Genomic DNA, 21,561 nt, shown 5'->3' on the forward strand with positions numbered 1-21,561 from the left:
ATCTAATATCTGTTCAAACATACTTTCCATATATAATTTGGTGATTTATTCTATTGTTTTTTTTTTTTAAATAAACTCAGACTCATATTTAAATTTTGCAAATAAAACAACGGACTACCCTAGAATATGCATCTCACGCATGATTGCATGAGTAACCGTAAAATGAAAATAGTATAATTTCATTGAGTATAAACATAAATGACATATTGTATATGGTACATTGGAACAACGCAATAGAACACGTGATATTTGGTTCTAAAAATTAAACAAATTTTAATGTGAACCAACAAATTGTGATTCAAATAAAATGAATTCAATTTGTTTAAGTCTTAGATATGAATGTTGCAAATAAAACAGACAACATACAACCTATAACTACCTTCATTAGTATTATTATGTGTTTTTTTTTCAAACTTTATATATATTTAGTGGTTGGTAACATGAATGAAAATGAATTCACTCTGGGGTCTGATTCGGTAGGATATTAGCTGGAGCTTGAAAGCCATTGTAACTAAAATACTAAATATCATAAGCTGTCCTTTTGATACGTAGCCATTATTCCCACCAATTATATATTTATTATTATATTATGTATAATCCAAACAAAATCACATGAAAAATGATGTTTTAAACATACCAATTACTTGATGAGTTGATGTCCACTAAGGACGAAAAATACAAAAATATATCAAGTATGATGTACATGATTTTCTTAGTGCGAGTTATCTATATTGTGTGATTTGTATATTATTGTATAAGATAAATGTTCAAGTAATGTAATTACAAATGTACATATTATAAGTATATATAAAGAGAGAGGCTCAGTGAGACTGAGATAAGGACTTATAATCTAACTCAAATACATAGAGTCCTAATACTCTGTGCATATTATTTGATTAGTGATTGCGAGTTCGTGACAAAAAAAAAAATAAAAAATAAAGAAAAAAGAAAATAATATGTTTTCTATATTAAAATTGGATAAATCATGGATATGGTCATAAACACATATATGGTCGCAAAAGCTTATCCATAACAGGCCAAAATGCCAATCTTGTGTTTATCTTATAATTTGATTATTTTGGACTCCTTTAATTATTAATTGAGAAATTTTGTTGTGGGCCCACGTCCGCCCACCTAATGACCAGTTATGACCAACATGATATACTTAATTAATTTAATTGATTGATTAAATTATTTAATTAGATATAGAGTGGAATAGGGTTAACATGCAAAGTATAATGTGTCTCGAATTCAAAACGATATTTCAATTATGTATCTATAATTAAACTATTATATATTTGTATTTAACAAATTATATACCTGTAATTTATAAATAAATTTAAAATATATAATATATTAATTGTAACGAGTATATAATTTGTTAACTACAAATATATACTATATTCATTATATGCACATAATAATATAATATATATAAAGTTTATCATACATACAATGAACCCTGGTCTATTGAGGTTTATATTTCTATCTAGTCTATCATACAACGGTACGGTGAACCTAATGTATTAAGGTTCACATCTCTCCATCCAGCTAATGTACGTGTTGTCTAACATTCCATTCCATGTCCTTATCATATATAGATGGATACAAGTTATACAACATTAGGTCCACATAGGAAGGTTTGTGGTATGGTGTAATGATGAGAGTCATGGGACACTTTGGGTGTAGATTTTTGTCGCAAAACATAATTAACGTATGAATTATTGATTTAATTCGAATGAGAAAGTTAACGTTAGGAAATATATGTGCTGGGATAAATTTAAATAAAGTCTCTAATCATATATGATAATGTAGTTAAACCAATGAACTAAAAACTATTCAATTGAACCTTCAAACTTTTAAAAATTATATAATTAACAGGTTACCAAAAGATAACTGATTAATTTTACTTACATGACATTTTAATTTTTTTTTTTTAAACTTACATTTTTAAAAAATGTTGCCAACAACAAAGAAGTCGACAGACTTCTCCCTTCAAATCGGACGGAGAAGCCCACCAAGCTTCTTCATCTATGTCGATATGAACAGAGAAGATGTCTTATCTGTAGTTACCTTGAACGACTACTATGACACGTCGTCATCATTGTCATTGTTGCTGGTTTATTTTTTAAAATATAAAAATAATTAATTTGATTTGTTTTTTTTAATAGTTTTTTTAATACTTAAAAAAAATAATAATAATACTCTACGTGATATCTTATGCAGCGAGTGGCTTAGGGGTAAGAGATTATTATAGGTCAAAACGGGATATTGCATGATTTTAACAAGTTTAAGAATTCAATTAGGAATTTTTGTAGTTTGAAGATCTAATTGCATTTTGCTATATAGTTACCTAGTTGGAGGATTTATTTGAACATTTTCTCTACACGGATTGATTGGTTCAAGCAAAATTCCAAGCATACTAATTTGGTTTGATTTTATTCGTTCTGCCTTCACAATCTCCTTATAGTTGATTGATGTGATTGCTTGGCCGTGATTTATGTAGGGGTGTCAAGGTAGGTCGAAGCTCACGGGCCAATCCTAGACCGCCCTGCGATGGAATGAGTTAGGACCTAGAATTTTTGACTTGCAAAAATGAGGGTCTCGCAAGACTATGCGAGCTTTTCCTTATATATATAACATTAAAATCTAAAAAAAAAGATGGTAAATTTTGTAATTTTTAAACACGAAAAAATGTAATAGTATTTAGGTTAAATTATTTGAATATAAAATAATAATATAATATTTTATTTATTTTTTAAGTTAGGTCCGCGGGCCCCCGATAACTCGCATGAGGCGAATTAAGGACACTTAGAATTGCATAATTCTAGCTCACGGTAGGGCGGACCGACCCACATTAACACCCTTAGATTTATGTAAGAATGTCTCTTGTTTTATTTCCCTCGTTAATAATAATAATACTAAAATCGGCCCATTTTGTCCAGATAGATTAAGGCCTAGTGTGATTGTATAATTGAAAATTTGGGCCTGGCAAAGAGGCCCATAATTGCCGTATAATTGTCTCCCCGGTATTTTTTTTTTAATTTTTCACACTTTACAGTAGGGTAAACTAAAACAGTAAAACTACTTATTAATAATCGCAGTTTACAGTGCCAACCCGCACTCCGCCCCACCATTTCTTCCGCCACTCGCTCAACCACCACCTCGCGGCCGCGAACGGCTGCAGACTTGGGGGTTTCCCGTTTCCGGCAATTGGATGACCACTGGGAGCTAACACTCGATTCCTTACTGAACATCAGCCATGGCAGATGAATCCCACCCCAAAACCGAACCACAATATGAGCACATCAACGACGCCACTGTCTCCGTCGCCGACACCGCCGCCGCCGTTTCTCCGACTTCCATTACCGACGCACCGCAGCAAAAAGCGTCACCGGCCACTAAGCTCCCTTCCAGGCCCCGCAAAATCCGGAAGCTCTCCCCGGTAGCGGCGGCGGCGGCGGCGGCGCAGAGCTCCGGTCTAGTGCCTAGAATAGTCGCGCGGTCACTCTCCTGCCACGGCGAGCTGGAGGCCGCCATTCTCCACCTCCGATCCTCGGACCCTAGACTCGCCCCGCTTATTGACCTCCACCCGCCCCCATCTCTCGAGCCCTTCCTGCCCCCATTCCTCGCCCTAACCAAAAACATTCTCTTCCAGCAACTCGCCTTCAAAGCCGGAACCTCAATCTACACTCGCTTCATCTCCCTATGCGGCGGAGAATCGAACGTCCTCCCCGACGTCGTTTTCAGCTTAACCCCCCAACAGCTCCGCCAAATCGGCATCTCGGCTCGCAAGGCCAGCTATCTACACGATCTAGCTAGGAAATACCAGACCGCGATTTTATCGGATAAGTCCATTGTAGAAATGGACGACAAATCCTTGTTCACTATGCTCACAATGGTCAATGGGATCGGATCCTGGTCAGTCCACATGTTCATGATCTTCTCCCTGCACAGACCGGACGTTTTGCCGATTCACGATCTCGGGATAAGGAAAGGCGTGCAGATGATAAACGAGCTAGAGGATTTACCCAGGCCGTCGCAGATGGATCAGTTGTGTGAAAAATGGCGGCCGTATAGGTCAGTGGCGGCATGGTACATTTGGAGATTTGTGGAGGCCAAGAACACAAATTCAAACACCAATGTTGTGGTAACGGATTTGGATGCCAGTTTGCAGCAGCAACAGCAAGAACAACAGCATCAACTTCATCAGCAGTTCTTGGATCCTATGAATGGGATTATGAATCTGGGGTATTTTTTTCCAGTCCCTTCTAGTTTTGAATGAACCTTACTTTGATGCCATCTACATCAGCAGTTATTGGGCCATTTCTCTCGGTAGTATCCATTTTCTTCTTGTATTACATAATTGGAGGTTAGTGATAGAATTAGGCCCATCCGCCTTCTTTGCTATACTTGTTCAGTTGTTTGTGCTTAAATTTTCTTATGGTAGATACTAAAGCTGTTGCCTTTTTATTACAAAAATTGAATATAATGCTTGATGTTTACACACTCGCTTGGCTTCTAGATTTTAAACTGGGCAGCCCTTGAGTTTTATATGAAGACTTAAAATCCCGATCTCTCTCTTATCCCATTTTCATTATGAGGATGTCATGTAAGTTCCAATCCTGGAGACAGGGATTGCTGTGTTAACCTTGGTGGGTTTTGTTGGCAATTTTGGTTAAATAAGATTCTACTCAAAATGAATCAATTACCTTGTAGTTTCAATGGAATTCCTAACATGGAGAGGATCTTTATGCAATCCTCATATTTCAACGTCTTTGTGCTAGAAATCAGCTAGAAGATCTTATTGGGCATTATTAGATATTTAGATGCCAAAATCTTGTTTCCAAGCTTGCTTGTTCTTTTTTAGGCTGTGTTTGGATAATTCTTCCGTGGTAATCAATTTGTCAGCGTGGGTGCTTTGTTTAAATGGGGTAGAATTTTGTTGTTATTCGATCTAATTATCTAAATAGATTGTGCTTGGACTTCCGCTGGAAGCCTACTAATCAATTGGTTTAGTGTTTTAGAATTTTTTAAAATTGTTTAGAGACTTCATTCTTTGTTAAATCTGTGGCTCCTCTCGCATCTTATTGCATCAACAATGAGAGCGGGAAGTAGATGCCTGACTTTGAACACCTTTTGCAACAAACTTTCACTAACTTGTAAAAGTATGTTTTCTTTTAGAAGCTAGGAGTAGAGTAGCAAGTATTTATAAGTGTTTGAGTTAAGAGTGCACAAGTACATCAGAACCTAAATAGGTTGAGTTGGTTCTCCAATAGTTGCAAGGCCTGATAGCAATGTAAAATAAACCAAATTTGATGCCTGAATATTCGGTTTGCTTGAAATTATACGTATTAGAAATGTTTCTTTGTATGGTGGGGTGTTCTGCAAAGGACCAAGCATAGTGTACACTCTGATCAAAAGCGGAATAAGAGAGATGAACATGAATATTACATTGTGTTACTCTCTCTGCTGTCCAATGGAAGTACAACGAGAGTTTGAGTATTCTTTATAATTTAGACGTTAGCTTGAGACCCGTACATAGATGTTATATGTTAAGCTGGGAGACACACATCTCATGTGTATGAGGGTTTAGATATAGATATACACTGTTGTTTATATCCATACTATAATGAAGTTAGCCATTAGAGAAACTCTCTGAATATGTGCTGAGGGGATTGGCGCAGATAGCTGCCTGCCTTAGTTATATGAATTGGCCAATCCCCGTAAAAAAAACTGAGAGAATATTATGTATCAAATAATAAAATAGTAAGAACATAAACTTAACCTTTACTTCAATGTATCTGTCAGCTTTGGCAGATCCATGTGTCATCACAGTCAGCATCACATTTCTGGTAGCTTCTTCCCTTCCCCGCACGCCCCTTGATGCTATTTTATATGGTCTCTGTTCACGCTTTCCACTTCTTGTTATACATTACACAGCATGCTGCTATTCTTTTACCAATCTTGCAGTGTGTTTTGACTACAGGGCATGTGCTTGGGGACAATGACTGAAATTCGGGTGTAGCTTTTATATCGTCTTCTACCCCCATGGACCATGTAAATCTCACCATGGAACGTCGAAGAGTTCTGGAGAATTAAGGTGGTGAAGCCATGAAAGAAACTTCCATTTTTGTCAGGTGAAGAAGCTCAAGTATCTGGACTCTCTCCAGTCTCCACCCTGTTGTAACTCCATTGTTTTCTTCTTTCCTTTCTGCTAAAAGCAGCACAACAATTGCCCTTATTATTATTATTATTATTTTTTTTTAATATATGAATGCTGTTGTTCCCTGCATCATATTCACACCCTTTACTTGCATAGTTGCATGGTTTAGTACAGTGGATTTATAGGAAGAGCTGTTTCCACCTTTGCCTTTGTAATATTCTTTTTATCTTTAATGTCATTGCGAATGGTATAATTTTGTCAAACATATTGCATTATTACGTTCGGTTCCATTTATACTTTATGGTTATTGTAGGTGTTTATCAAGCTAATTTTAAACTCACCCACTCAAATCGAATCCTAACATTAAAAAAAAAATGTTGATTTGACTTATGTAATGAAACTTGATTGGAAATTCGAATATATATATAGACTAATATTCAAGGGCATTCTCACCTGTTTCTGTAGACCCTTTGTAAATATACACAAGCTACTACACGGGAAAAGGTGGGGGTCTCATACTCTCATTTGATTATTACTCTATATATATATATATATATATATATATATATATATATATGTTGTATTGGATCAAATAAGAACAAGTTCTTACAAGAGAAATAAAAATTAATCTCAGTATTATATTTGGAAAAGTAGGATGGATTAGATTAAATTTTTTAAAAAATGCGATGACATTTTTGTAATTATCACCAATTAACTTAGAATACTAAAATTTGTAATTCTCAGACTTTTTCAAGTTTGTACATTTACTCATTTAGTATTAAATTTGCACTTCGATTTTAGAGTTTATGACTGAGTTTTTTGTTTTATTTGGTTTATTGGTTCACTTTTTACTATTTAAGGTCTAATATTTACGATTTAGATTTAATTTTTTTTATTTGTTGATTTTATAAAATTTACCAGTTTGCATATTTAATTGTTAAAGATTGCATATTTACGAAAATATCGTTGCATTTTTTTAAAATCTAATCAAATTCATCGAATTTTTTTACAGAGGTAAGGCTGAAATTGATTCTTATTTATCTCCTATATGATATTGTTTCACGGGTTCCGTAGTAGACACACACATATATGAAGCTTGGTTAGGCATGCATTAATATTCCTTTTATATATATATAAGAAAAAGGAAACTTTTTATATATATATATATATATATAAAAGAAAAAAAAGAGTAATTCTATTTTAGACAGGGCCAAATGTGGAAGCGTATAATAAATCTGTCTATTTTAGACATAATTCTCACACTGTCATCTCCAAGATTCAAATTTTGATCTCTTCTCCCAAATACTGTCCATTGAAGTATTGAGCTAAGCCTGGCTTAATTTTCTATTTCTAATGAGAGTAAAAGTTGCAAGGAGTATTTTTGTATTCTTAATTCCAAACTGGGGAGTTTTACTCACTGCTTATAGCATGGCTGCATGGGGATGTATTTATTTCCTGCTGCTGCATTTCCAATTTTTTTTACGGGGAACTAACGGACTGTAATTCTCCCGTTCTGCTGTCGAGGATCACTCCGTAATACGAGTATTGTTTTCCTAGATTTCTCCCCATTTTTCTCTTGTCGATTCTAGGTTTTTCAGTGTATCGATATTCTCTACTCCCATGGATGCAGATGGCTGGATGAACACAAGGTAATTAAATGCACGGCTCATGGCTGCACATTTTTTAATCCCGCATCAATCATCATTTCCTTTCATTTTTCTCCTTTTTCGCTAAATTATTGCTTCAATAGTTTCTGCATTTAGTTAATTAATATTCATTCTCAATGTAACTGAGTAATACACGGAGTATATCTACGGATGCTATTTGTAATCAGATTTGATGCTTTTAGGTTACGAAACTGGTGTTAGAATTCATAAATCACGCATATTTTAATCCTGTGTGCGTCAAATGTTGCTTTAGGGCAGCGTAACTAACAATTCAATGAAAAACACAGTATATTAGACACTTAAGGGCAGCGAACAACAAGAAAATAAGCAGAAACAACTGAACAATAGCTGTATTACATGTGAAAATAGCGGTAAGAAATTGGTGAGATTAAGTAGATATAGGCGTAGAGATGTTGAATTCATACGCCCCGGTTCTGCAATTTTTCTTTTTACACATCTTCTCGCTTAAGTAGTTGTCACATGTTAGCTTTACTGAAGCCTCAGATTCCTCAGAAGCCTGTTGGCAAAAGAAAGAAAAGCGTTTGGTCTTAGTAGTTAAAAAAGAGTCTTGTTTGATTGTAGAATACTACTCTGTAAGTCTGTATTTATGTGCAGACTTGGCCCACCAAAGTAGAGATGAGCATTTTGTCTACTTATCTTCTTCGAGACAACCAATATAGATAAAGTAGACAGCATATTCACAAGTTATCTACTTAGCTTGAAATCTCCTTAAAAGCAGGTCAAAGTTTGAATGCTAGTGTCTCCTTAGCTTAAAAAGGGCGACAAGTCAATCAATTCATTAATCTACTCCTAACCAAAGGTGAAAATCATAGGTGGCTATTACGTGTAGATGTCTAAATGGTCATTCATCACGAAAAGCACAATTGACTTTTAAAAAAAGAACACTGGCCAGAAACCTGAGGATTCTGTGAGAATTCCTTTATAGAAGTGCCAATGCTGCTAAAATATTATTTTTATTCATTCATTCATTTTTTCATATAATTTATCCCAGAGTTAAGTTTCTTGTCTAGAGTCTTGGAATTGTTGAAGGGGGTTATCAATGAATTTGTGTAGACTGTAGAGTATATAATATTACTGAATCATGTGAGAGGCAGGAAGATTAACTAAATAGCCTTATTTTTGCCTAGTGGTTGTCTGACACTTAATTAAATAACCTTATTTTTGTCAAGTGATTGTCTGACTCTTAAGATTAAGATATAGGGAACTTTGCATGTGATCTAAAAGAACAAGGATTAGATTTCATGTGGTTACTTAAGGAACTCAATTAGATTAATATAGAACTTGATTAAACATGAAAACTAAGGACATATGTGCAGTGAACTTTCCAGTTTGGTCTTAAAAAAGGATATAGATTATCTATATAGTAAAGGGCTAAAACTGACTACTTTAGCTGGCCACAACTTACGCTACTAAAAATAGAACCTTGCAAGACTATTCTAGAAATGGAGAGTTTGAATATTTAGAATGGATGCATTTGTAGTTGTTTCACTGATGCCAGTTGATTCGTATTAATTGATTGATTGGATGTTCTACAAGCCTAAAATAATATCCAATATTAATCTTTTAGTTTCACTGATATAATGAAATGATTAGCCATAATATCCTATATGAATCTCTTAGTTTCACAGATATGATAAAATGCTTAAACAAAATGCATGATGACCTTAATGCTGTAATGCAAGGAGCAGAGATTTATTACACTACCTCTGTTCATTAGCATATCCTCTGCCGTTGCTTTCAGCAGCCCTGTAATTTGGCAATGGCACTTGATCGTTTTCTATCTGCATTATATCCTTGACAAGAAGTTCATAATGCCTCCTCACTTCTTCTGCCGATTTCCCTCCTACCATTCTTGCAATATTATACCAACGGTCAGGAGTCTCCCGGTCATATATGGCTAAAGCCTCTTCAAACTTCTTGTTTTGTCTTGCTGTCCAGGAGGCCATTAGCGATTAGAATTTGAGCTTATATGAAGTATTGAGGTGAGCAAAGGCAAGTGTAGAAAGCAGAAAGCAGAAAGCTGGCTTTAGTCGAGAGAAAAGGACTGAAGGCAAGGGGATGGTATGGGAATGAGAGTTCAATGCTAGCTCCTTATATGCTGGCAGAGAAGGTGTTGGAGTGGGGCAAGTTGCAATAATATTTTAATTTTTTTTCAGGAGGGAACACAGTTGCGATTCTACACTTCCAAGAACCACAATACGAAGTAAGGCTAAGAGGAAAAGATTGAGGTGGAGGTGGAATAACTTAAAAGTATCAGAGGACCAACTTTTCATAATTAATTCTGTGATAAAGTCCTTTTTTTGTCTTTTATAATATCACAAGCAAGTGGATCAATTAGGGAATTTACCCAGCTGGTGAGGATTAGATCCACATTCCAATTCTACTGGCTAAAACAGATGTGCATGCATGCCTTATGAGTGAAATTGTCCATAGGAAAATACAGCCAGATATTCTGCTATCTTTTGATAGGAGAATGCAGTTTTATTGGCTAAGTCTAATAGAAACCCCCTTGGTTGTTATTGATGCAATAAATCTGGCATGTCAAAATTCAAATTCTTCACTTTCTTAATGGCTTTTAATGATGCCCTTTATCATGTTGAACTATGCTTAACTAAGAACAAGAAGTTGAAACTTTTTCTTGTAGTGTACACATGCTTTTGAATAGTTTACTAACTCTGCAGATTTACAATATAATGGAATGGCAATTTTCTTCTTGGATTTGAAATTTATAATATTGTCTGTTTTTTTTTTTTTTTTGGTAATTCTTGCTGAGAGATAAATATGATTTTCTCCCCAAACTAAATGTTCTGCAGGACTATGCGAGGTAATATTGAACATGATTTATGAATAATCAGTGATTTACCACCATATTCTGTGTTTAGAATATGTCAAATTAGATCCTTTTTCAGCAAGAACTTTATGCTCTTACAGTAATTTGCTTACAATAGAATTGATGGTTCATTGTGCCAATATATGGATTCACTAAAACATCACCTTTTTGAGCTAATTGAATTGTCATACTACCCCATCCTACTGATTCCATTTCCCTATTTAGAAAGTTGATCTCAATTGGTCCCCCTAAAAGGAAATTAAATTCATTCAAAAGACTTCACTCTTTATCAAATATCTTAGATACTCAGGGGGGCGTTTGGTTCACGGAATGTGAGATTACTAATAGGATTACCTCTTGAAAGGTAATGTGAGATTTTGTGACATCTCCTTTGAGACATTTTCCCTTAATTTTTTTGCTTGAAAGGGGAGAGTAAGCCTTAACTTAGATCACCTTTAGTTTAGAAGCCAAGGTCCAACAGCAACCATCTTGACAACTACCTAAAGGTAATGAAACTTTCTCAAGATCTATTAGGATGTTCTCTTTTAGGCAACTTAGAGGCAACACGAAGCAGTCTGGCAGCGCCGCCGCCGGAAAAGGAGTTGGAATTTTAGGGTTTAGGCTCTAATACCATGTGAAAGAATGAAAGGTTTCATCTATTTCTCATACTAGTGCTGTACAGATTAAAGTATTTATACAGAGAAAGCTATAACCTAATGGGCTCACTCCTAACAGGCCTAGGGTTTCAACACAATTGAATGATGTGTTCCGTCCCAGCTAAAAGTTTAAACTATTAGCGAGACCAAATTGAAGGATGTGTTCTGTCTCAACTAAAGGGTTATGTTGATAGTGTGAGACTAATATGATCAACACTTGCTTTGTGCTTGGCTGTGAGATACTGCCAACATGGAGCTGAAGGACCCTTCTCATAGGTAATATTCAAGTAAAAATGCAGTTAGAATCTATGTTGTCATAAAGTAAGCCTGTGATATTTAGATTTTAGAATCCTTGTTATCCCAAATTCCATATAGGTTCATTGCCCACTCTCTCACCTAGAAACACTCGTTTGTTTCTCTGATGAGGTCCTACCTTATTCCCTATGATTGGAAGAAAAACATTGCATATAACCAAAGATGGTGATGTTCTTAAGATCAGGTGGCTTATGATGAGCTCCTACCTTATTCCCTTTCATATGCCAGTAAAAGCTAGCTTGAGAAGTACACTAAGGAGGGAATCTATGAATAAAGCTATGCCAATTTGTGATAGGTTCTTTCTAGTGGTTGAATCAACATGGAAAAAGGAATGCGCCGGAGGGATCTTTTTCTTGATGAAATGTTCCAAAAGATAAGGAGATAGACCCATGAGTGCTACAGCGAAATCTTGACATATGCTTACTAGATTGGACGGCAATGGTATAAGAGATAGGAGAACAGATTAGCCTTCTTTTCTTGACTAATCTGAATGTGTTTTCCCTTTCCAGAGTCAAATATATGTTTTCTTGCTTGCTTGCATTTAATTAGGTGAATTGGAATAATTTTCTCCTGTTTTATCCTCACTCATTTACACTGGAATTTTAGCAAGGTCTTTTACTTTTTTGGGTATCTTGCTGAATATAACTGAGTTTTCAAGTTGACTCATCATTTTTATGGCAGTGGATCCATGAAATACTATTGGATTATGAAGACATCCAGAATAAGCTGCTTTGCAAGGAAATGTCTTGATGCCAAAACATTTGAAGCTACACTACTGGCTTGAACCTCAGGCAAGTTAAGTTCATTCCTCTTTTTTTTGGATGACGTGGGAAACCCACATCCACTACCTGAGTATGTGCACTAGGTAAACCCTGTGACTGAGAGGTGTTGACAAGAATCGAACTCATGACTTTCTGGTATAAGAACCATGCTCTACTCATTTAGCCATCCCATTCGGGGCAAGTTAAGTTTATTCATGAATAGATGAACCAACCAGGCACGGGTATTCAATAGAAATTAAGGGGTCTTGAGTCTTCACTTTTATACTTTTTTTTTTTTTAATAAATCCCGACTTATTTCTTTAATGATATAACATCAGACTATACACCTTCCATTCATAGTTTGATATTTCATTCATTCCCGAATTGATTGACCTCACAACCGATATTGACCAATCAATAAGAATATAAATTAAATGTCAAATTATAAACGAATAATAAACTACGCGACGTAACTTTTTTGTTCCATTTATATCAATCCAGCAATGGGAATATTGTTTACTATTATAGATGATCTAGCATCTCTGGGATAATTTGTTGGTTTTTTCACAGGATTTAATTTGTATTGCCAAAAAAGATTGATAGAAATGTCATTTCATGAGAATGTAAAATTTACCAAGAAAGTTCAAAAATTGACAATTGGATATGGAGACAAAGATATACATGAAATCCTAAGCCACAGGAGTGGCAACCTATATTATCAGAGCATCTATTCTACATTTCTAGATTTCGATCTACACTTTATAAAAGTTAGATTTGTCTCTTGTAGTTTTAATTTTTCTACTTAACATATTTTTAGACCACAACTTTTCTTGCACAATATTGGTCTGAAGAGTATAAGAATAAAACACAAATATATACGGAGTAGTTGCAAAAATTATGCTCCCAGATACGAATTCCCATTCTAATGGTGACGTTAAGGTGCCATGGGTATAGAAGAAGTTACAATAGTTTAAATATTTTAAGATTTTACAGTTTTTTTTTTTCTCTTTAAAGTTGTATGATTATGCATCATGGTTGGAAAATGGTCTATTACTAATCACATTTTTCGGCTACTTAGAAAGTAGATGTACATTTTCAAAATTTTCAACTTTGCCAACTCTAATTGTGATTTTGTGGTGGTCAGAAATGCCAGCAAGCACGGGTCCTGCCAGTTTTATTTCCAAAATTTTCAACAACTTTTTTAGGTGGTGTGTACTAATTAAATCTGCTCTTATGTAATAGCTTGCAAACTATACATAATAATTAAATCGCACTAGTAAGACCATGCGCAATAAATTTAACTGAGAAAGTGTTAACAAGAATCAAACTCGGTTTTTTTTTTTGTTTTTTTTTTTGTTTTTTTTTTTTTTGCGAGTTCAGAATGGAAAGAAGCCAAAAGTCTCCCTTTCGTAAGCCAAGGTGTTGTTTTATATATGTTAAGATGTGGGGTACATGCATGGCCTAAAAATGGACGGGACATGAGAGAATGGTAGCGTACGTAGCTCACCGTTGCCATTAAGCTTATACCTTATTTGCTGTCGACACCGTGTTAGGTTGAGTTATTGGGCTAACCATCTCATGTGTTTACTCTTAATAGCTAATTTCTCTTGTTCTTTTTCGTGCTTGAGTTGTTTCATGCTCGGATAATCTATATGAACTAACCTTATTATTTCTTACATGAGATTTGTTGGATCATATGGGCCCTGATACAGCTAATCTGATCATAAATCAAATATTTAGTTTCTTATGTCGAGTAGCTTGTCCTATTAGGCTATTATACATGTTAAACCTTATATGGTCGGTGGATTTCGATATGATGTCTTATGAGATTTCTCCCAAAAGGTCCCATCAAGTGCATTTAATGCCCTATATATAGAGGAGGTGAAGAGGAAAGACATGTGGCCATGTGGGGCCTCCGTCATGTTTGCCATGTGAATGATTTTTTTTTTTGAAACCATCCAACATGAACTTTCATTAACATAAATCAGAAAACAACACATTACAAATGATAGGAGGAGGGTTATGGAACCACTCCGAACAATCAGACAAAGAACAAGACAGCCTAGCTAACTCATAAGCTGCTTGGTTCGCTGATCTTTTGGCAAACGAAACAAACACATTACAGAAATCATTTTGGATGTGTTTAATATCATCAATGATCAGATGGAAAGAAGAAAATCCACCATTTTCTTTAAGGCCCTGAACTTTTGCAAAGAGTTAGATTCTACCTGCACATTATCCATATTGAGTGATTTTAGCCAACTTAAAGCTTCACGGATAGCTACGGCTTCTGCTTCCCTGGGTGTAAAAATGCCTCTCCACTGAGTTCCCCGGGCTGCAATAAAATGACCTTCATCATCTCTAATGACACATCCGAGACCCATGGCTTCTTCGGAGATGTTGATCGCAGCGTCCACATTCATCTTCATCATGCCCTACTGTGGTTTGGTCCACCTTTGAGCTGTAGTAGAGGAAACATGATGATGGGGGAATTGGACTTTTGTAATCTCTGTCCACTCACCCAGGAAGCTCCTTGCATTTCTAACAAGTTGATGCTCATGAAGAGGGGTTGAGTCATTCCAAATCTTATCATTTCTCTGCTTCCACCATGTGAATGATGAAAATTCAACGACCACTCTCTTTATGTCAAGTGTCCTTAAAGATGTTGGCAATCAAGATGCTAGAATTGTGATGGGTCTTCCTGCTCGGTTTTTAACTGTAAGACAATTCTCTCTGGGTGCGAACCTATTTCCAACCCAAGCATGTGCGGTCGAGAATTAAAAGACTGCCTCATTGAGAGAAATTGGGTAAGGTTGTCCATGGTTTATTGTCGGTCTTCGAGTACAATCTCTTAAATCGACGACGTATTTCCCTATCAGGCCCAAAAGGTCAGGGTATATCTCCAATATTTATTATTAATTAATTTTTTAAATTAATTTGTTGTAAAGATAAGCTTATTCAATAATTAATATATATATATATATATATATATATATATATATATATATATATATAACAACCTTATAGATAATGGTAATAACTGTTAGGATGATTTTAATAGAGAAAAATCATGTTTTATAATAAAAACAAGGTCATGTATGATTTGTATACTAAAATCACTATTTTATATTAACTGCTAACATGTATTTGATTATTACCCCTAACATGTATTTGATTATTACGTAAACTCTCTTAAATAAAAGAATTGACTAAATTATGGTAACTAGTGAATATAATGGCCCGTTTGGTTCACGGAATAGGCCATGAATGGCATAACATTCTCAGTAATAGGCTTATTCCTTTGTTTGGTAACCATTTCTATTACCGGGAATAATATTCCCGGTAATACCCTATTCCCCCAGATAAGGTAATACCTATTACCAGAGCCCCCTGGTATTAGGCTATTACTGAGTTCTTAGAAATAGCCTAAAATTTCTATTTCCTATTTCACCACCAGCACCACCCCACCACCCCCACCGCCACTAGCACCACCACCCCACCAACACCACTATCGCCGCCACCACCACTACCACCACCGTCGCCACCACCACCATCGCTACCACCGCCGCCGCCACCAGTACCACCACCGCCGCCGCCACCAGTACCACCACAGCCGCTACCACCACCACTGCTGCCACCGCTACCAGCACCACCACCCCACCAACACCACCACTAGCATCGCCACCACCGTTGCTACCACCACCACCGCCGCCGCCACCACCATCGCCGCCACCGCCACCACCACCACCACCAGCACCGGCACCACCACCGCTACCACCGCCGCCGCCACTGCCACCATCGACACCACCACATATTTTTATAAGGGTATTTATGTCTTTTAAAACATATTTCATTTTTATTCCTTAAAACCAACCAAACACTGTAATATAATTCATAAAGTCTATTCCTTCCGCGAACCAAACAATAGAATACAATTCCTATTCTATTCCTTCTCTATTCCATTCCTTATAGAATAGTATTCCTATTACCTCAAAATTCATTCCGTGAACCAAACGTGCTGTAAAAGTATAAAACTATACAATTAGTAATGTTAAAGTGAGCTAGCGTGGCGGACGCCTTTCAAAACCCACAATTTGGCAAGGCTACCCACTATTTAGGCGGACTTAGAATATAACAACCCGCCTATGTCCCCACAATTAATGGGCTTTGGCAAGCTAGCCGCTAACACTACCAAAAAAAAACCTAGTTAAAGCAATATTAATACAAAAATTTAAGGTTAATAAAGACTCAAATAATATTAAATAAAATTAGTACAAAGTTTAAAATCTCTAAATGTCAAATTTTAAATACAAAATTAGTTTTTTTTTTTTTTTTAATATTAATATTGGCAAGTTGGCCATATAGCTTGCCTCTAAATTCTTAACCTACACCTCTTTTTAAGTCTTTTTATTATGTGGCGATTACTTGGGCTGAACCATAATTTTAATGGGCTTACAAAGAATATGGATCACTGAAAGAAATTATGGACCTTCATCTATATAATTGGGCTTTTAGTAAAGAAGAAAAGCCCATGATTTTTACGTATTATTCTCTCCCTTCCGTTTTCCAGTAGACTAGGGTTTAGAAGTTTTTAACCAGTAACACTCTAAACCCTACAATTCTGAGCTCCGATCTAATCCCTTGCGAGAAACGAGAATGAATCTGAAGCATTTCATCACCAGAAGATCAATCAACTGTTTAAGGAAGCTCAATAACACTAGAATTTTATCTCAACAAACGTATTTTCACCGAAATTATAGAACGATTCCCTCCTCCATTTCCTCTCTACTTTCTTCAAACCCTGCTCTTCATGGCATTCTCCTTGCCAATGTGCCGAAATACCCAAAACCGTTTTGGGATTTCGGTTCTAGATTCATACATACTGCCCAGGAAACTGTTGTGATGGATTCAGAAACTGGGTCAGAGGATGATGAAGATTCCACTACGAATGAGTTTCTATCGAGATTTGTTTGGATAATGCGGAAGAAGCTGAATGAAGCTTATCCTGGCGACGATAAGAATACGATTGATGGGATGCTTTTGTTCATTGTTAGGAAGGTCGCTTCCGAGATAGAAAAAGGTGGAGATGAGCAGACGCTAGGGGAGGGAACTGATACATCTCCGCAGGATTTTAGTCCGGATTTGTGGAGAACGGTTTGGGATGTGAGTAATTCAGTGTTGGATGATATGCAGAAAGCTACAAGGAAGGAGAAACTGAAGGGGTTTCTTCAGTCAGAGGAAGTGAAGGAAATGTACAGGTTTGCTGGCGAAATTGGCATTCGGGGTGAGATGCTGAGGGAGCTTAGGTTCAAGTGGGCGCGTGAAAAGATGGAGGAGAGTGAATTTTATGAGAGCTTGGAGAAGTTAAGGGAACAAGATGCCATGTCTCGTACACCAGAAGAATCGAAAACTGCAGAAAGGAAGAGTGTTGGAGAAGATGGTGATGTGGGCAAGGTTGAGCCCGAGGTTACACTCCCAAAGAGGCATGGGAAGATTAAGTACAAAATTTATGGGCTTGATTTATCTAGCCCGGAGTGGGCTGATGTAGCTGATAAAGTTCATGAGGCAGAAGCCATTATTTCTCCCCAAGAACTGAAGCCAATATCTGGGAAGTGCAAACTTGTTACTGAAAAAATTCTTTCATTGCCTGAGCATAGTGACCCTGCTCCTCTCTTAGCTGAATGGGTTGAATTGCTCCAACCTAGTAGGGTCGATTGGATAAGTCTGCTTGATAAGATAAAGGAACAGAATGCTCGTTTATACTTCAAGGTATGTTCCCACACAGGCTCCCCATAGCATTTATTCAGTTAAAGCTTCATCATTTTCCTGTTATTTTGCTCAAAGATTGTATATTTTAAATGTTCCCTCATTTAGTATTATTATCAAATTTCAAATTGGCTGCTTCTAGTGTCTCGAGTTACAACGGGTAGTCGAGGATCATAGTGGTGAAATCCTAATAGTGGAGGGACCATTTTAGGTAAAAATTTCATAGTTAGGGATTAAATTGAGCAATTTTGGTAGTTGAGGACCAAATTGGTGAAATCCTAAGTGAAATTCTATTCACACCACTTATTTTACTATGGGTGTTGCTATTTGCACCACCCTTTGACTAAAATAGGGTATGTACATTGAAAATATAAAAAGGTGATAATTTATAATAAATACATAGGTGGTGCAAATAGTCTAATGGGTGGTCAAAATACTATTTGCACTACCTTAGTAAAACTGTATTTATTAGATTTAAGTAATAATTAATTAATTCAAATTTTAATTCATTAAAATTAAAAAAAAAAAAAAAAACCCCGGAGAAGGCGACCCATGTTGCCTTCTCATAGGTGAGAAGGCGACCCATGTTGCCTTCTCATAGGTGAGAAGGCGACCCATGTTGCCTTCTCATAGGTGAGAAGGCGACCCATGTTGCCTTCTCATAGGTGAGAAGGCGACCCATGTTGCCTTCTCATAGGTGAGAAGGCGACCCATGTTGCCTTCTCATAGGTGAGAAGGCGACCCAGGTTGCCTTCTCATAGGTGAGAAGGCGACCCAGGTTGCCTTCTCACCGCGAATAGGTGATTCTCCGGTGAGAAGGCGACCCCTTGCCTTCTCCAGGGTTTAATTTTTTTTTTTTTTTTTTTTTTAACATTAATAATTTGATTGTAAAAATATATATATAAAATAAATATTAGTCTTTGACCATATTAAATGATGGTGGTGCAAATAGCACTTTTTAATTAGCACTACCTATAAAGTGGTTTGGCCTATTAAATAGGTGGTGTGAATAGAATTTCCCTTTACTATTTGCACCACCTATTTAATAGGTCAAACCACTTTATAGGTGGTGCTAATTAAAACGTGCTATTTGCACCACCATAATTTAATGTGGTCAAAGATTAATATTTATTTTATATATATATATATTTTTTACAATCAAATTATTAATTTAAAAAAAAAAAAAAAAAGTTAAACCCCTCGCCTTCTCACCGGAGAAGGCGAGGGACCGGAGAAGGCGAGGGACTGCCTTCTCACCAGGCGAGGGACTGCCTTCTCACCAGGCGAGGGACTGCCTTCTCACCAGGCGAGGGACTGCCTTCTCACCAGGCGAGGGACTGCCTTCTCACCAGGCGAGGGACTGCTTTCTCCGGTCCTTCTCACCGGAGAAGGCGAGGGACTGCCTTCTCACCGGAGTAGGCAACCCAGGTAGCGTGGGTTGCCTTCTCCGGCGATGGTTTTTTTTTTTTTTTTTTAATAATTTTAATGAATTAAATTTTGAATTAATTAATTATTATTTAAATCTAATAAATGCAGTTTTACTAAGGTGGTGCAAATAGCATTTTGACCACCCATTAGGCTATTTGCACCACCTATGTATTTATTATAAATTATCACCTTTTTATATTTTCAATGTACTTTATACTCCATTTTAGTCAAAGGGGTGGTGCAAATAGCAACACCCAATCCTAAATAGTCGGGGACCAAATTGGGTATTATATATATATATATATATATATATATATATATATATATATATATATATATATATATATATATATATATGATGAATATTTAATCCTGAGTGATGGGCATGGCATTCTGCATTTATGCAATTTATAAGATGACATTTTAGGTGCAAAAGTTATGGGATTTGGTTTTTGGGTTCTATGCATTTTAATTTCCCTTTCTTTGATGGCTTGCACTTTGGATGTCTTTAGTGGTCTTTTGTCTTTGTTTGTTTATGTGTCTTTTTTCAATTGATTTTTAAGATTGCAGAACATGTTCTTGATGAAGAGTCCTTCCAAACAAACATAACTGACTACTCTAAACTCATTGATGCACATGCCAAAGAGAATCGATTCGAAGATGCTGAGAGAATTCTGAAAAAGATGAATGATAAAGGCTTAGTACCTGATATTGCCACATCAATTACTGTAGTTCAAATGTACAGCAAATCAGGGAATTTTGATAAAGCGCAAGTGGCATTTGAAAATTTGATAAAACAAGGGTTCCGACCAAATGCAAAGATGTACAACTCTATGATAATGCCCTATGTAAATGCAGGCCAACCCAAGGCGGCTGAGCCATTGATCAGAAATATGGAGGCGAGAGATATCAAACCCACACAAGAGATATATATGGCTTTGCTGACGTCATATGCTCAGCGTGGTGACACTCATGGAGCTGAAAGAATATCCAATATGATGCAGTTTGCTGGTTATCAGCCAAGTTTAGAGTCCCACACACTGCTCATTGAAGCATATGCGAAAACTGGGCAATCGGATAATGCTAGGCATACTTTTGATTTCTTGATGAAGCTTGGAATCGAGCCAGATGACAGATGTACAGCTAGCATGATAGCAGCATATGAGAAGAAGAATAATTTGGATAAAGCTTTGCAACTTCTGCTTGAACTCGAGAAGGATGGTTTTAAGCCAGGTGTTGCTACTTACTCGATTATTGTGGATTGGTTGAGTAAGTTGCTGCTAATTGATGAAGCTGAACAAGTCGTAGATAAGATTGCTGAGCTTGGTGAGACTCCACCTTTCAAAGTTAATGTTAGTCTTTGTGCAATGTATGCAAGTGCTGGGGCTGAGAAGAAGGCTCTTCAAGCTCTCAGTGCTGTGGAGGCTAAAAAGGAGCAGTTGGGAGCAGAGGACTTTGATAGGGTCATAAATGGACTCGAAGCTGGTGGGTTTAAGCAAGAAGCTGCAAGGATTTGCAAACTGAAGGAAGCTCAGGGATTTGCAAGTTCTGCATTTCGTTAGGGTAGCATTTCGAGCCACGGCTTTTTGAAGACGTCTGTAAAATTGTTTTGATTATTCACTAGTTATGTATCAGGCAAGGTTTGTTTACTTCTGGGGCTCTTCTCCTGATAGTGTTCTTTGAACAGATCCATGCCGGTGCATCTAAGTTTACTAGTATACACAACAATGTAAGCCCGTTCTGCTGCCCTAGGAACATCAAATGCCAGCTTGCATAGCTCGAGGGCAGCAAGTACAGGAAATTCATAACTTGTTCAAACTTCGTATTTGGCTGACCTTGTGTCCTTCATGGACAGTCAATGCCTTGCTTGACTTGAAATTTACCTCATTAATGCTAAATTGTTGCTCAACTTCTTTTTTCTTCTTCTCTTTCCGATTTTATTCCCAAATGA

The 21,561-nt window shown here is 36.5% G+C and overlaps 3 protein-coding genes across 6 annotated transcripts; 2 read left to right on the top strand and 1 right to left on the bottom strand.

The window, feature by feature from the left end:
• Nucleotides 1–3,057: 3,057 nt before the first annotated feature.
• Nucleotides 3,058–6,454, top strand: LOC109149278 (DNA-3-methyladenine glycosylase 1). 4 transcript variants are annotated; one of them, XR_002048942.1, is made up of 3 exons: nucleotides 3,067–4,251; nucleotides 5,990–6,222; nucleotides 6,253–6,454. XR_002048942.1 is itself a non-coding variant. In XM_019296961.1 (2 exons), exons 1-2 carry the CDS (start codon nucleotides 3,263–3,265, stop codon nucleotides 5,981–5,983), a joined length of 999 nt encoding a protein of 332 aa, XP_019152506.1. In that variant the 5' UTR covers nucleotides 3,058–3,262; the 3' UTR covers nucleotides 5,984–6,223. The 4 variants fall into 4 exon arrangements, 2 of the variants coding, with proteins under 2 accessions (XP_019152506.1, XP_019152504.1); XM_019296961.1 differs by lacking the exon at nucleotides 6,253–6,454 and having other exon boundaries at nucleotides 3,058–4,251; nucleotides 5,974–6,223; XR_002048941.1 differs by lacking the exon at nucleotides 6,253–6,454 and having other exon boundaries at nucleotides 3,059–4,335; nucleotides 5,990–6,223.
• A 1,649-nt stretch (nucleotides 6,455–8,103) lies between these two features.
• LOC109149288 (protein RADIALIS-like 1) lies at nucleotides 8,104–9,936 on the bottom strand. Its single transcript, XM_019296980.1, has 2 exons — nucleotides 9,559–9,936; nucleotides 8,104–8,350 (listed from the first exon to the last, which is right to left on the bottom strand). Exons 1-2 carry the CDS (start codon nucleotides 9,798–9,800, stop codon nucleotides 8,323–8,325), a joined length of 270 nt encoding a protein of 89 aa, XP_019152525.1. The 5' UTR covers nucleotides 9,801–9,936; the 3' UTR covers nucleotides 8,104–8,322.
• A 7,024-nt stretch (nucleotides 9,937–16,960) lies between these two features.
• LOC109149273 (protein NUCLEAR FUSION DEFECTIVE 5, mitochondrial) lies at nucleotides 16,961–21,525 on the top strand. Its single transcript, XM_019296951.1, has 2 exons — nucleotides 16,961–18,185; nucleotides 20,174–21,525. Exons 1-2 carry the CDS (start codon nucleotides 17,073–17,075, stop codon nucleotides 21,170–21,172), a joined length of 2,112 nt encoding a protein of 703 aa, XP_019152496.1. The 5' UTR covers nucleotides 16,961–17,072; the 3' UTR covers nucleotides 21,173–21,525.
• Nucleotides 21,526–21,561: the final 36 nt, after the last annotated feature.

The sequence above is a fragment of the Ipomoea nil genome, unplaced genomic scaffold, assembly GCF_001879475.1.
Source record: "Ipomoea nil cultivar Tokyo-kokei standard unplaced genomic scaffold, Asagao_1.1 scaffold2159, whole genome shotgun sequence".
Taxonomy (NCBI): Eukaryota; Viridiplantae; Streptophyta; class Magnoliopsida; order Solanales; family Convolvulaceae; genus Ipomoea; species Ipomoea nil.